The 12171-nt window shown below is 32.9% G+C and overlaps 1 protein-coding gene across 11 annotated transcripts in view; it reads right to left on the bottom strand.

Annotated features, from left to right (window-relative positions):
• LOC129747528 (neurexin-3a) overlaps nucleotides 1-12171 on the bottom strand; it is a 200796-nt gene that overhangs the window by 82413 nt on the left and 106212 nt on the right. For all 11 annotated transcript variants that reach the window (XM_055741795.1, XM_055741819.1, XM_055741835.1 and 8 more), the window contains one exon: nucleotides 12019-12154. In XM_055741795.1, the coding sequence (XP_055597770.1) occupies nucleotides 12019-12154 (136 nt within the window). The remainder of the gene's footprint in view (nucleotides 1-12018; nucleotides 12155-12171) is intronic.

Here is a 12171-nt window from a genome sequence, read left to right as displayed (position 1 = left end):
CATTTTTGTCATTTTTGTCATTTTTGTCATTTTTGTCATTTTTGTCATTTTTGTCATTTTTGTCATTTTTGTCATTTTTGTCATTTTTGTCATTTTTGTCATTTTTGTCATTTTTGTCATTTTTGTCATTTTTGTCATTTTTGTCATTTTTGTCATTTTTGTCATTTTTGTAATTTTTGTCATTTTTGTGATTTTTGTCATTTTTATGATTTTTGTAATTTTTGTCATGTTTGTCATTTTTGTCATTTTTGTCATTTTTGTCATTTTTGTCATTTTTGCCATTTTTGTCATTTTTGTCATTTTTGTCATTTTTGTCATTTTTGTCATTTTTGTCATTTTTGTCATTTTTGTCATTTTTGTCATTTTTGTCATTTTTGTCATTTTTGTCATTTTTGTCATTTTTGTTATTTTTGTCATTTTTGTCATTTTTGTCATTTTTGTCATTTTTGTCATTTTTGTCATTTTTGTCATTTTTGTCATTTTTGTCATTTTTGTCATTTTTGTCATTTTTGTCATTTTTGTCATTTTTGTCATTTTTGTCATTTTTGTCATTTTTGTCATTTTTGTGAATTCCATTTCCATTTCCATTTCCATTTGTCATTTTTGTCATTTTTGTCATTTTTGTCATTTTTGTCATTTTTGTCATTTTTATCATTTTTGTCATTTTTGTCATTTTTGTCATTTTTGTCATTTTTGTCATTTTTGTCATTTTTGTCATTTTTGTCATTTTTGTCATTTTTGTCATTTTTGTCATTTTTGTCATTTTTGTCATTTTTGTCATTTTTGTCATTTTTGTCATTTTTGTCATTTTTGTCATTTTTGTCATTTTTGTCATTTTTGTCATTTTTGTCATTTTTGTCATTTTTGTCATTTTTGTCATTTTTGTCATTTTTGTCATTTTTGTCATTTTTGTCATTTTTGTCATTTTTGTCATTTTTGTCATTTTTGTCATTTTTGTCATTTTTGTCATTTTTGTCATTTTTGTCATTTTTGTCATTTTTGTCATTTTTGTCATTTTTGTCATTTTTGTCATTTTTGTCATTTTTGTCATTTTTGTCATTTTTGTCATTTTTGTCATTTTTGTCATTTTTGTCATTTTTGTCATTTTTGTCATTTTTGTCATTTTTGTCATTTTTGTCATTTTTGTCATTTTTGTCATTTTTGTTATTTTTGTCATTTTTGTCATTTTTGTCATTTTTGTCATTTTTGTCATTTTTGTCATTTTTGTCATTTTTGTCATTTTTGTCATTTTTGTCATTTTTGTCATTTTTGTCATTTTTGTCATTTTTGTCATTTTTGTCATTTTTGTCATTTTTGTCATTTTTGTCATTTTTGTCATTTTTGTCATTTTTGTCATTTTTGTCATTTTTGTCATTTTTGTCATTTTTGTCATTTTTGTCATTTTTGTCATTTTTGTCATTTTTGTCATTTTTGTGATTTTTGTCATTTTTGTCATTTTTGTCATTTTTGTCATTTTTGTCATTTTTGTCATTTTTGTCATTTTTGTCATTTTTGTCATTTTTGTCATTTTTGTCATTTTTGTCATTTTTGTCATTTTTGTCATTTTTGTCATTTTTGTCATTTTTGTCATTTTTGTCATTTTTTGTCATTTTTGTCATTTTTGTCATTTTTGTCATTTTTGTCATTTTTGTCATTTTTGTCATTTTTGTCATTTTTGTCATTTTTGTCATTTTTGTCATTTTTGTCTTTTTTGTCATTTTTGTCATTTTTGTCATTTTTGTCATTTTTGTAATTTTTGTCATTTTTGTGATTTTTGTCATTTTTATGATTTTTGTAATTTTTGTAATTTTTGTCATTTTTGTCATTTTTGTCATTTTTGTCATTTTTGTCATTTTTATCATTTTTGTCATTTTTGTCATTTTTGTCATTTTTGTCATTTTTGTCATTTTTATCATTTTTGTCATTTTTGTCATTTTTGTCATTTTTGTCATTTTTGTCATTTTTGTCATTTTTGTCATTTTTGTCATTTTTGTCATTTTTGTCATTTTTGTAATTTTTGTCATTTTTGCCACTTTGGTCATTTTTGTCATTTTTGTCATTTTTGTCGTTTTTGTCATTTTTGTCATTTTTGTCATTTTTGTCATTTTTTTCATTTTTGTCATTTCTTTCGTTTTTGTCTCCTTCGATATTTTGGAAAAAACACTTTATTATTCTACATTAAAATTAGACAATTTTCACATAAATTCAATCCAGAAGTTAAAAAAATATTGGTTCTCAAACGCATTGATTATTATTTTAAGCATATTTTCCTATTCTACTGAACTTTAACCTCATTGAAACAGCGTTGCAAAAACTCAAACATCTGACTTTCAAATGCCTATGCAAACATGATGATGGCTACATGCATACATCCAGGCGTAATAATCAGTATCAATCCCATGGGTCAAATTAGTTCATGTTCCAGAAGCATGAGCAGGGCAGAATACAAAATATAACTAGACAGGAGGACAAAACTCGAACGATGAACTTCGAGACCGTAGACTCGATAAAGCCTCGATGGACCAACCACAGTCAGGGAGAGCGAGGAACGAATTTTAACAATGATAACGAATCCATAACCTCAGCCAGTAATCATCCCCCCTTTCTCAAATACCCACAATAGAAATGGCCAACTTTCGGGCTCGACGGAAATGAGTCAACCACATCAGAGTGAAGTTGGAAGGAGTTGTGTTGTTTACTTTCTGCCGGGTGGAGGAAGTTTGCATCTTTTCCCGGGATTGGAATGAAGACCGAAACGTTGTCGTGTTGTTCCGAGTTCAACTTCCAGTCAGCCAGTGATGCCAGCAGCAGCAACGTATTCTGGCCTGGAGGCAGAGAAATACACTTTCTAGCTAGTAGGTACCGAAACAATCTAATCAGGAGCCAAGTGAGTCGTGACCGAAATACAATTTCGAAAACGATTTCTGCGACAGGAATGCTTAATCCTGTGCCGATTTCCGTAAACAGGTACCAGCCCGTTGTTTTTTTTGTGGATGGTGCAGTGCATTTTATTTTGCCCTGGATGGGTTTAAAAACAACTCAGGTGAATGCTGCCGGGAATAGTTCCGAAACGAGAAGGTTCGACACCAAAGTGCTACTCAGGAATGCGCCTGCAAGGCAATTTAACTTTCGCATTTACCGTTTACCTCTCGCGGAACTTTCTCTTCACAGCGACATTTCCGTAGATGAAGTAGAAAAACCCCACTTCTCCGGACTAGAGACAAATGCAATCGAAACTGCTGCTGCAGCAAACTAAAAACTTCCACTTCACTTCCCGAGCTGGTTTGGCATGACTCTCTCGAAAATGGTATGACAGTTGAGAGTTGTTAATTGACTTCTGCCACTAACGGGTTGGGTTATTCGTCGAACAATGTATGCAGTTTGCAATCTTTTACCCAGGAACGATACACGAGAGTCCTCGATCGTCTCGGTTTTCCATCACGGTCAGAATCGTCCATCCATCAGACAAAATCCCCTCACCAACCCTCCACTTTATGTGAAATGGTTCTATTGCGAATCCCGACCCAGCAGTGATTGACGTTCGTTTCGCGTAGCGTAGAATATCACGTCATGTTTGATTTACGATGGTCACAATTACGGAAAATGGCGAATGGAAGCTGTGTGGGATGAACTGTGGGCTGGGCTGAGCGATTCAATAAGTTGATAAAGCGTTTCGAAGTTGATCATTCCGGTGTGAACGCAGGATGAGCACTCTCGCCCCCTTTCGAATTTTTTTCTCGGTTAGAGTGACTGAATGGAAATTTGCTTCCGAGCGACAATTGTCACTTGAAATCACTTTTTCGAGATAGGCTTGGAAATTATTTGTTGCGATCTCAGTTACGATTGATGCAGCTGAACGCATCTAACATCGAATTCTACATGAATTAAGCAATTAACGACAGAAAAAAAAATCGTCTTATACTTTTATGGTTTAAGAATCACAAAAATTCAACGAGTGAATAAAATCTGAAGTACATTAAACGATTTCTCATACCCAAATAGCCTCGCATGCCAAATTTGATTTCATTAGCGTCATTAGTTCTCGAGCTTAATAAAAAATTGGCTAGACCCACCTTCCCCCTTCCTATCTCCCCACTGCAAAGAAGGAGGGGTACCAAATATTCATAGACACATTCCTCGTACCAGAATACCCTCTTATGCCAAAATTGGTTTAATTTACTTGATCAGTTCTCGAGCTATATATGCAAACATTTGTCTTTTCTTTGAGAGACATCCTCCCCCTCCCCCTTCCAATGAAAGGGAGGGATCTCTAAAAAAAAATAAAACAGAGAAAAAATAAAAATAATAAAATTAAAAAATTTAAAAAATAAAAAAAAATCAAAAAAATATTTTTTTTTAAAGAAAAAGAAATTAAAAATGAATGTTGGTTGACACAAAAAATTTGAATTTTAGAAATATTTACAGATATTTAAAAATCTGTGAATTTTATCAAAAATTTTGTGTTCTGTGTTCTAAAAACAGTCTTTCTTCTTCTTCTGAATATAAAATTTCACCGCATTTAATTTTTAAAGTTTCAACACACTACGTGAACACGTTTTTTTTGTGTTTTAAAGATATGAACGTGAAATAAACATTTGGATTTGAATTTTAAATTTTTCAATTCCTGCTTCCCTCTGATTGTAACTTTGATTCTCAATTTTTGTATCTGAAACTCACTTCTTATTTGATAGTACGATTTTCATTTGAGCACGATTTTCATTAATTTGATAATACGATTTATCATTCATTTCACTTCATTTGCCTTTAAGTCAATTCTAACAGCTCGACGCAAGCTACAAAGTTGCAACATGATTCTTTTCCCCCTTACGAACAGAACAACGAACATGCCTGCAAGTAGGTATTTGTCAGCCGTGTGATAGAATCCTTTGACTGCACGTTCCGTAAAATTCAAACGGTAGAGGAGTAGGCGATGACTTTTGCTCTTATCGCACGCCTTTTTCCTTTCCGTCCGCGAAAATTTTACAAAATTATTTATTTCAGTACGTAAAACAGTCGAGAATAAACTAGAACTGGCTTGAAGTGAAAGCTGGAAGAAAGTGCAGAAGTGGAAGTTCCAAAAATTTAGAGGGAAATTACTGTTATTCTTTAAAAAGAAAAGAATTTCAAACCGGTAGCTGCAGAAACGGAGTGTTTACACATTGAATTTAAATTTGAATCTTGTGTGGAAGTCTGGGATTGTTAAGGGGAGCGCTTATTGTGATGAGTGCAAGTGTATCGCGGAATTTTTCAATAAACTATTCCATTAAAAATAAAAAAAAAATTAAATAAAGATAATTAACAATTCTTTAATAAATAACCTGATCTGAAACTTATTTTGGAATTTATATCTATTTTATTTTCAAATCTGGTGTTCTATTTTATGTTGATATTCTATTTCTGTGCTCTAATGCTTCTGTCCGAAGTCTTAAATTGTGATTTTATTCAGAGTATTAATTAGTATTCGTTTTCTAATGTTCCGAAAAGAAACGATTTAAAATTTGTTTAATATGCTGCCTAAAATTGGTTGTCAAGCGAATTTATAATTCAGGATAAGGAACATAATTTTGAAAAAAAAAATATTCATGACTTACCGCAAAAAATAATGTTGTTCTTGAAAAACTTAAAAATGGGAGATGAGCTAAAATGATTACATCTAACATGTTGTTTGTCCAGGAATTTCGTTGTCAATATCAAAAGCAAACTTATTTTTACCACAAAAGTAATGAGCGATTTGACCAACACATATCCACAAAAATCTTACATTTGAAAATCATTTGGGAAAAGTCTAAACAAACAGCAACCAATCGACCAGGAAAATCCTAATAAATATTGTCATGGTTTTTCCCAATTACATGCGTTCATACGATCCATGGAGTAGTTTTTAAAAGTTTCCTACATATTAGGAATGAATTATCCTTCTTGGCGTGTTCGTGAGTTGAAATTCGACTTATGAAGTGAAATAAGTTCTTGTTATAATTTTTTTCAGTACTGCCTGAAGCTGCGCACAGTTTGTTGAAAAACATTTGAATTTTTTTTTAACGTTGTTGGTAAATGAATATTTTTTTTAATAAAACTATTTTTGGCTATAGTATAACAATAAGCGAGTATTTGAGAATGGTAAGAAATAAAGCATAAATACTCTCATTCGACCGGCAAAATGTGATTCAAATGAAAATTTAAACACATAATTTTTGTGTTAACTGCATTTTATTTCCCCATATTTCCCCCCCTTTTTTTGCCAATTAATTTTGTGTTAACAGTTTAACAGCGCTGGTTTATGATTTTTAATTTAATGATTAATGGCATTTCGGTGAATTATACATTCTAATAGGAAGAATTTCAAATGAAAGTAATGAAAATTATAGACGGATAGATTAGATTAAGAAGCATGAAAGGTGTTGAAAATGAGCCAAGAGCGTGATTTGAGAAAGCTTCTTGCCGCACAAGACCAAGGCCGTGCGAACGGGGGGGGGGGGAGTTAGGGGTTTAACCCCCCCCCCCCATGAAGATTTTTTCCAAGTAAAACTTTCGAAGTAGTAAAAAGAAATTACTAGATCTAAAAAAATGTTAAATAAGTGTTAACCAGAAATCCAGAATTTTTTCTCGCCTCCGGCGGAAATTTGTCTTAAATCGTTATAGGCTTGAGACGTTTTACCTTACGGCATACAAATATGCCGATCACGAATTGAAACTAATTTTTAATTGTAAATTTCGATTTGCAATGTTGTTATTGTACATTTATTTTAAGAGGATTTTTAGTCAATTTGCAATAGAATCAATATTTTGCATTGAATCTTTAATCTTAACATACAAAACACCGATGTGGTCTTAAGAATGGGTTTTTGTTCGGAAGTGTACCCAAATAAATTCAGAATTTGAAACCAACCATTTTTACTTCAAAATTAATTTATCGAACACTAATTTTATACATCAACATGTTGGAAGCCACGATGGTCATCACAGTTAGCAAATTAAATCTAAAACCTAGTATCTTCTACTTTGTTATTAAAAATTTTGATTTACAAAAAACTGTTCTGATATGAATAATTCGTCAAGAAACCAATTTCAGTCAAAATTATACTTAATTGGATTAAATAAGTACAATAAACAAACTCAGAATCAGATTTTTTTTCTGTAACCGTAGATTTGTTACTTTATTAGTTATCTATGATAGATTTTAGTTAAAACTGATACATTTTAAAGCTTATAAACTCCATAGCACCAAATCGCAAGGTGATGGACAAAATTTTATAAATGATTGGAGTTCAGAACGCTTAAATCTACCAAATCAATCATAGGCATCAAAATGCTGTTCCTTTAAGATATCTATTAAATTCTTGTTTTTATTTTTTGTTTAAATGATAATCCTTCTATAATATTAAAAAATTTATGTTTTTCATCTTCATTTTTCGTTTTAACTTTCCGTTGTTCCGTAGTTAATTTACCGAATTTTAAAGTAAAACTATTTAAATTTCATAAAATATTTTTCATAAGTTTGTCTTTGTTTTTTCAAATCTGAGTTTTTCTGCTTTTAAAACATAATCTTCTGTTTTGGAACTAAATATTCAATAAGAAAAACAAAGTTTTCACCTTCTGTAGTTTTCATTACCTAATATTCCAATTGATAGCGACAAAGTATTCAGATCTTGAAATTTATATTTTTTTAACCTTAGATTGAAAATTTATAAAACTTTCTCAAATTGTCATTATATTATACCATGTTTTTTAATCGATCATGGTTTTAATTTACCATATCTATAATGAATATGATTCGAAGCAGCAACTTTTACGTTGAATTTTAATGTGCAATCTTAAATTAACTTATTTTATCTTGGGCTTTCAATATTTACAACAAAACTTGGTATTCATTTTTTTTTATTTCATCAAACTCTTGTAATCTGTAATTTGTCTGTCTGTGTGTGTCTCGCAATCTGTAATTTGTCAGTATCCTAATTGAACATGTTGTATTATAAATTTCTAAAGTTTTCTATCGAACTTCAGAACTTTATTAGCTTTTCATTTTAATAACTGGACGAATTTTAATATAGAAAAGGGTTTTATCTTTGACTTTTATCACTGGCAGTCTTGGAATACAAATAAACGTTTTCTTCTTTTTATCAAACAAAATTCAATTATAAACTATTGAATGAACTTTTCCAAATTCAAAATGGTTTTGTTTCTAATGGAGATTTCACATTTCTAATCGTGATAATTTTTTCTTTCAATGAAAATGAAGAAATGAAACGTAAAATTAGATAAATAATAAATAACAATCAATACAATTTTTCTAACAATTTTTAATCATGGTGAATTTTAAACGCGATCTAACATTTATTTTAGAATTCAGATTTTTTTTAAATCTGGTATAATATTTTATGTATTCTATATCTGTGCATTAATTCTTTTGTCCGAAGCTTCATTCGAAATTTTGATTTGCATAGTTTTTCTGATGTTTCGGAAATATTGATTTCAAATTTGAAATATAGGTTGCTTAGAATTTATTTTCAAGCAAATTTGTAGTTCTAAATAGGGAAAATCATTTTGAATGATTTATCAATATTGGGGCTTATTCTGCGACTCGAGTGACGTGACTCACGAAATTTCACTACTTCGTCCTGCCTCCAGAAAATGCTTCAGAAAAGAAATTTGTGTATCGATGAGCTCTGAAGTCAAAAAGCATCTCATTCAAACAAAAATTTCGAGGCTAGAAAGGCTATTTCAGTCAGTCACGTCTCACTCGAGTCGCAGAATAAGCCCCATTGACTTCCCAGAAATAGCATTGATTTGAAACATTCATTCTGATCCGTTTTGAAAACTTTGAATAATTTTATTAGTAAATAATTATAATAATTTCAGATAATTTGACCCTTTTAGACTGCTGACAGAATTTGCCAGCTGATTTTTTAATTTTAGAATAAATTTTTTTTCTAAGCAATTTTCGTTGTTTTAATAGCTCTGTAATTAGTTTGAAATATTTTTCAAAAGTTTTTGATGAGATTGTTGAGTTACCAGTCCAATTTAAAATATTTAAAGTCAAAACTAAGAGAATTAGCACCTCGGATTTCATAAAACACTTAAAACATTGTATTTAACTTTGGTAAAAATGAACCGGGAAAAGCTCTTCTTTCTGCCCCTGAAAAAATTAGCGTTACTGTATATTTATTTTAATGTCCTCCTACGAAAAACGCCGTGATTTGAGTACCTTTGTACCTAATTTTATCGGCGAGTTGAAATTGCTTTTACTAGTTTGCTTGTAGCTATGAAAAAGTCGTGAAATTGAAAAAAAAACGTAAAACAATATCATTTCTAATAAAACTGCTTATATTTTTAAACAACGTTTCCGTTCTTTGAACGTTTGACCATATTTATGCCTAATATTCTTTCAATTATTCACAACTCTTGACATTGATAAAAAAACATTGCTCGACATTTTGTAACTTCTGGAATCTCGATGTCATTGTTTAGTTGAATAATACTGGTTTGACCTCTTTTCTTCCGAGGCCAAGGCCAAATTGTATTCCAAGAAACCCGTTCTTATCGGTTGTCCGGCTAGTAAAAAGCCATTCAATTCCTTCGCAGCACGTCTCGCATCTTCGATTTTACGGAACTGGTGAGATGGTTAAAAATTATCCATTACTCTAAGGTATTGAAACTACAAGACTATTCGTCTGAGTTGCAACCTCAACTTACCGTGACACTTGCAAGTATAATTTTCCGCGTAGATACTCTCCACGTTATAACACAGTCTTCAATTTCGCCAAACGGTTCAAAAGTACTCCTTAGCAATTCCTTGGTCACATCGTTGCTCAAACCTTGCACGGACACACATCTCTGGAGTTTTTCCATAACTAGGTAATCTTGACTTGGAAAAGATATCCGTAGTTCACGAGAATAGAACAACAACTGATGCAGTTCTATCCGACACACAATGAAACTCAATCCATAGTTCAGTTTGCCATGATGCGTCATTTCGAAGCGCAAATCAAGCGCTCTCTTCAGTTCATTGAGTGATTCATAACAAGGTACTCGATTGAATAATATTAACTACTCAGCGCATGCAACTTTGTTGCTAGTTGTAGATAAGATGGTTTCAGGGATGCTAGCAATTTTTACGTTCGGTCCGGTCTCTTTTCCTTTCAAACTATCAAAAGGCCAAATTATTCGCTCCCCTCACGTTCTAAACCGATTACTCCCAAATTCTAACTTTATATAGAATAATCACCTCATGTTCCCACGAACAAACGTCCTACATTGTTAGACAAAGTTGATGCGGTGTACTCTTAGCCCGTTGATGTGATGTTGTTGTGGGGCTGGGTTCCTTTGAAGATTACCTGATGTAAATTAGGTGAACCCATCTCTGACCATTTATGATAGTAAGGTGGGTAGGACCGTGTAAGAGGATTACACGATGAAAGCCCATTTTGGACGATAGGACTCGTCCGTCCTTCAATGGGGACTACCGACCGGAGACGGACTGCTCCGAATTCCAAACGACAAATTACAATCATTTTACTTTTGATTGTGTACCTATGTGTGTAGGACTACGTAATGGAGCTTAGAAGGCATCCGAGTGAAGGCTGTCGCAGTTGGCCGAGGAATGTCAGAATGTAAATAGGTACCATCTCACCACATCAAAGTAAGCCTTGTCTTGGCTCTTCTTGCCTTGCTTGATGGTGTAATGTATAAAATATGCACCCATTAAAGGGACCGATGGAACCGGCAATAAACTGTTCACAAGCCAATCAAAGATGGCCATGGCTCAGGGGAAGGACTGCGAGGGAAATCGCAGACATTTTGTTTCGCACATGTATGAGCTTCTTGGGATATATATTTGGTATGCAAATTTCCAACGGGACGACAGCACGACACCGAAGAAGGACGACGGAGAAGAAGTCAAATAAGCCGACGATGGTTGTGTTTCCTTCTACGAGACGCCAGTCTGTTTCTCGTTTGGTTCATATCGCAGTTTCCAGGCAAAGGAAGGACATGAAAGTGTTGCCACCATCCCATCGCATTGTAACAGCATATCGTAGAACGCATATCGCATGGAGGTTGGTGGATGGCGGTGGCAATAATGCTGTGTCGTTTGGCGGAAAGTGAACCAAACCGTTTTGCATAGTACAAGGATGAGGCGGAACTTGGTGCTTCTGGAAGATGGGATTTGATGTTGCAACCAACCGTCGTCGGCGTCGTCGTTCGATGCTCCGTTACCCGGGTGATTGAAGCAGCAGCAGTGAGCCGATAAGGGTTCTCTGGGCAAGAAGAATAAATTTGCTGCCCAATCTTTGAGCGTCGTTGTCTTGTTTGACTGCAACAAGAATTATTAAACTGGTTGCCAATTTTGCAAAAATTGTCTTGGCAGTTCTTTTAATACTTACAACATTTTTATCTGTAGGAATGCGAAATAATTGTTTTGAATTTCTGTCAATTAACTGTATTTTTACACTGAAACTCCTATTATTGCAAGAAGAAATTTTAAATGATAATTTGGCAACACGGATCTTCTATCAATCAAAGAAACATAAGAAATTTTCATACTTCTACAAACAGCACTTGCCGTTTTTTTTTATTTTTAAAATTAAACTAAAAAAAACTCACACCTGAAAACTGGTTATTTTTTATGCATTAAAAATAGATTTAAAAGGATAGTGAAAAAATACTAAGTGATGTGATCTATCCCACATTACCCCAGATTGTTCACCAGTATATGTGGAGTAAACTACCGGGCGTCAAGAAAAAAAAGGAAAAAAAATGTTCAAATAAAGCAAAATTGTGTGTGCAATCGTCAGGAAAGAAGAAGCAATTGGGGAGGGCGGTGGATGGTAATATTTTTCTCGCCTAGCCTTTCTGCCGGGCGAAAAGAATTTAAATTGGAAATGCTTTGTGACGATCGGATTATGTTTGTTGACCGACCGTAGTTGGTCTGGTTAAATGGTCGTCGTGTGTGCTCCGAGGATGTGTCATCATCGTCGTCGTTGAAGAGGAAAAAGTAAGAATGTAAAGAGTTCCTCAACTTACCCCGCTCACAGTATGGTCCTTCGTACTCGAGATTGCGACACTCGCAGATTGGTCCGGAGTCGGTCGATATGCAGATGCCGCCATGTTGGCAGGGATCGTGTCGCTCGCAGGCATCGGTGACGTTACTTCGTAGTCCCTGTTAGAGAAATAGAA

This window comes from Uranotaenia lowii, chromosome 1 (assembly GCF_029784155.1).
Source record: "Uranotaenia lowii strain MFRU-FL chromosome 1, ASM2978415v1, whole genome shotgun sequence".
Taxonomy (NCBI): Eukaryota; Metazoa; Arthropoda; class Insecta; order Diptera; family Culicidae; genus Uranotaenia; species Uranotaenia lowii.
Note: the sequence above shows the minus strand (reverse complement) of the source record. Positions and strands in the feature narration are given on the sequence as shown.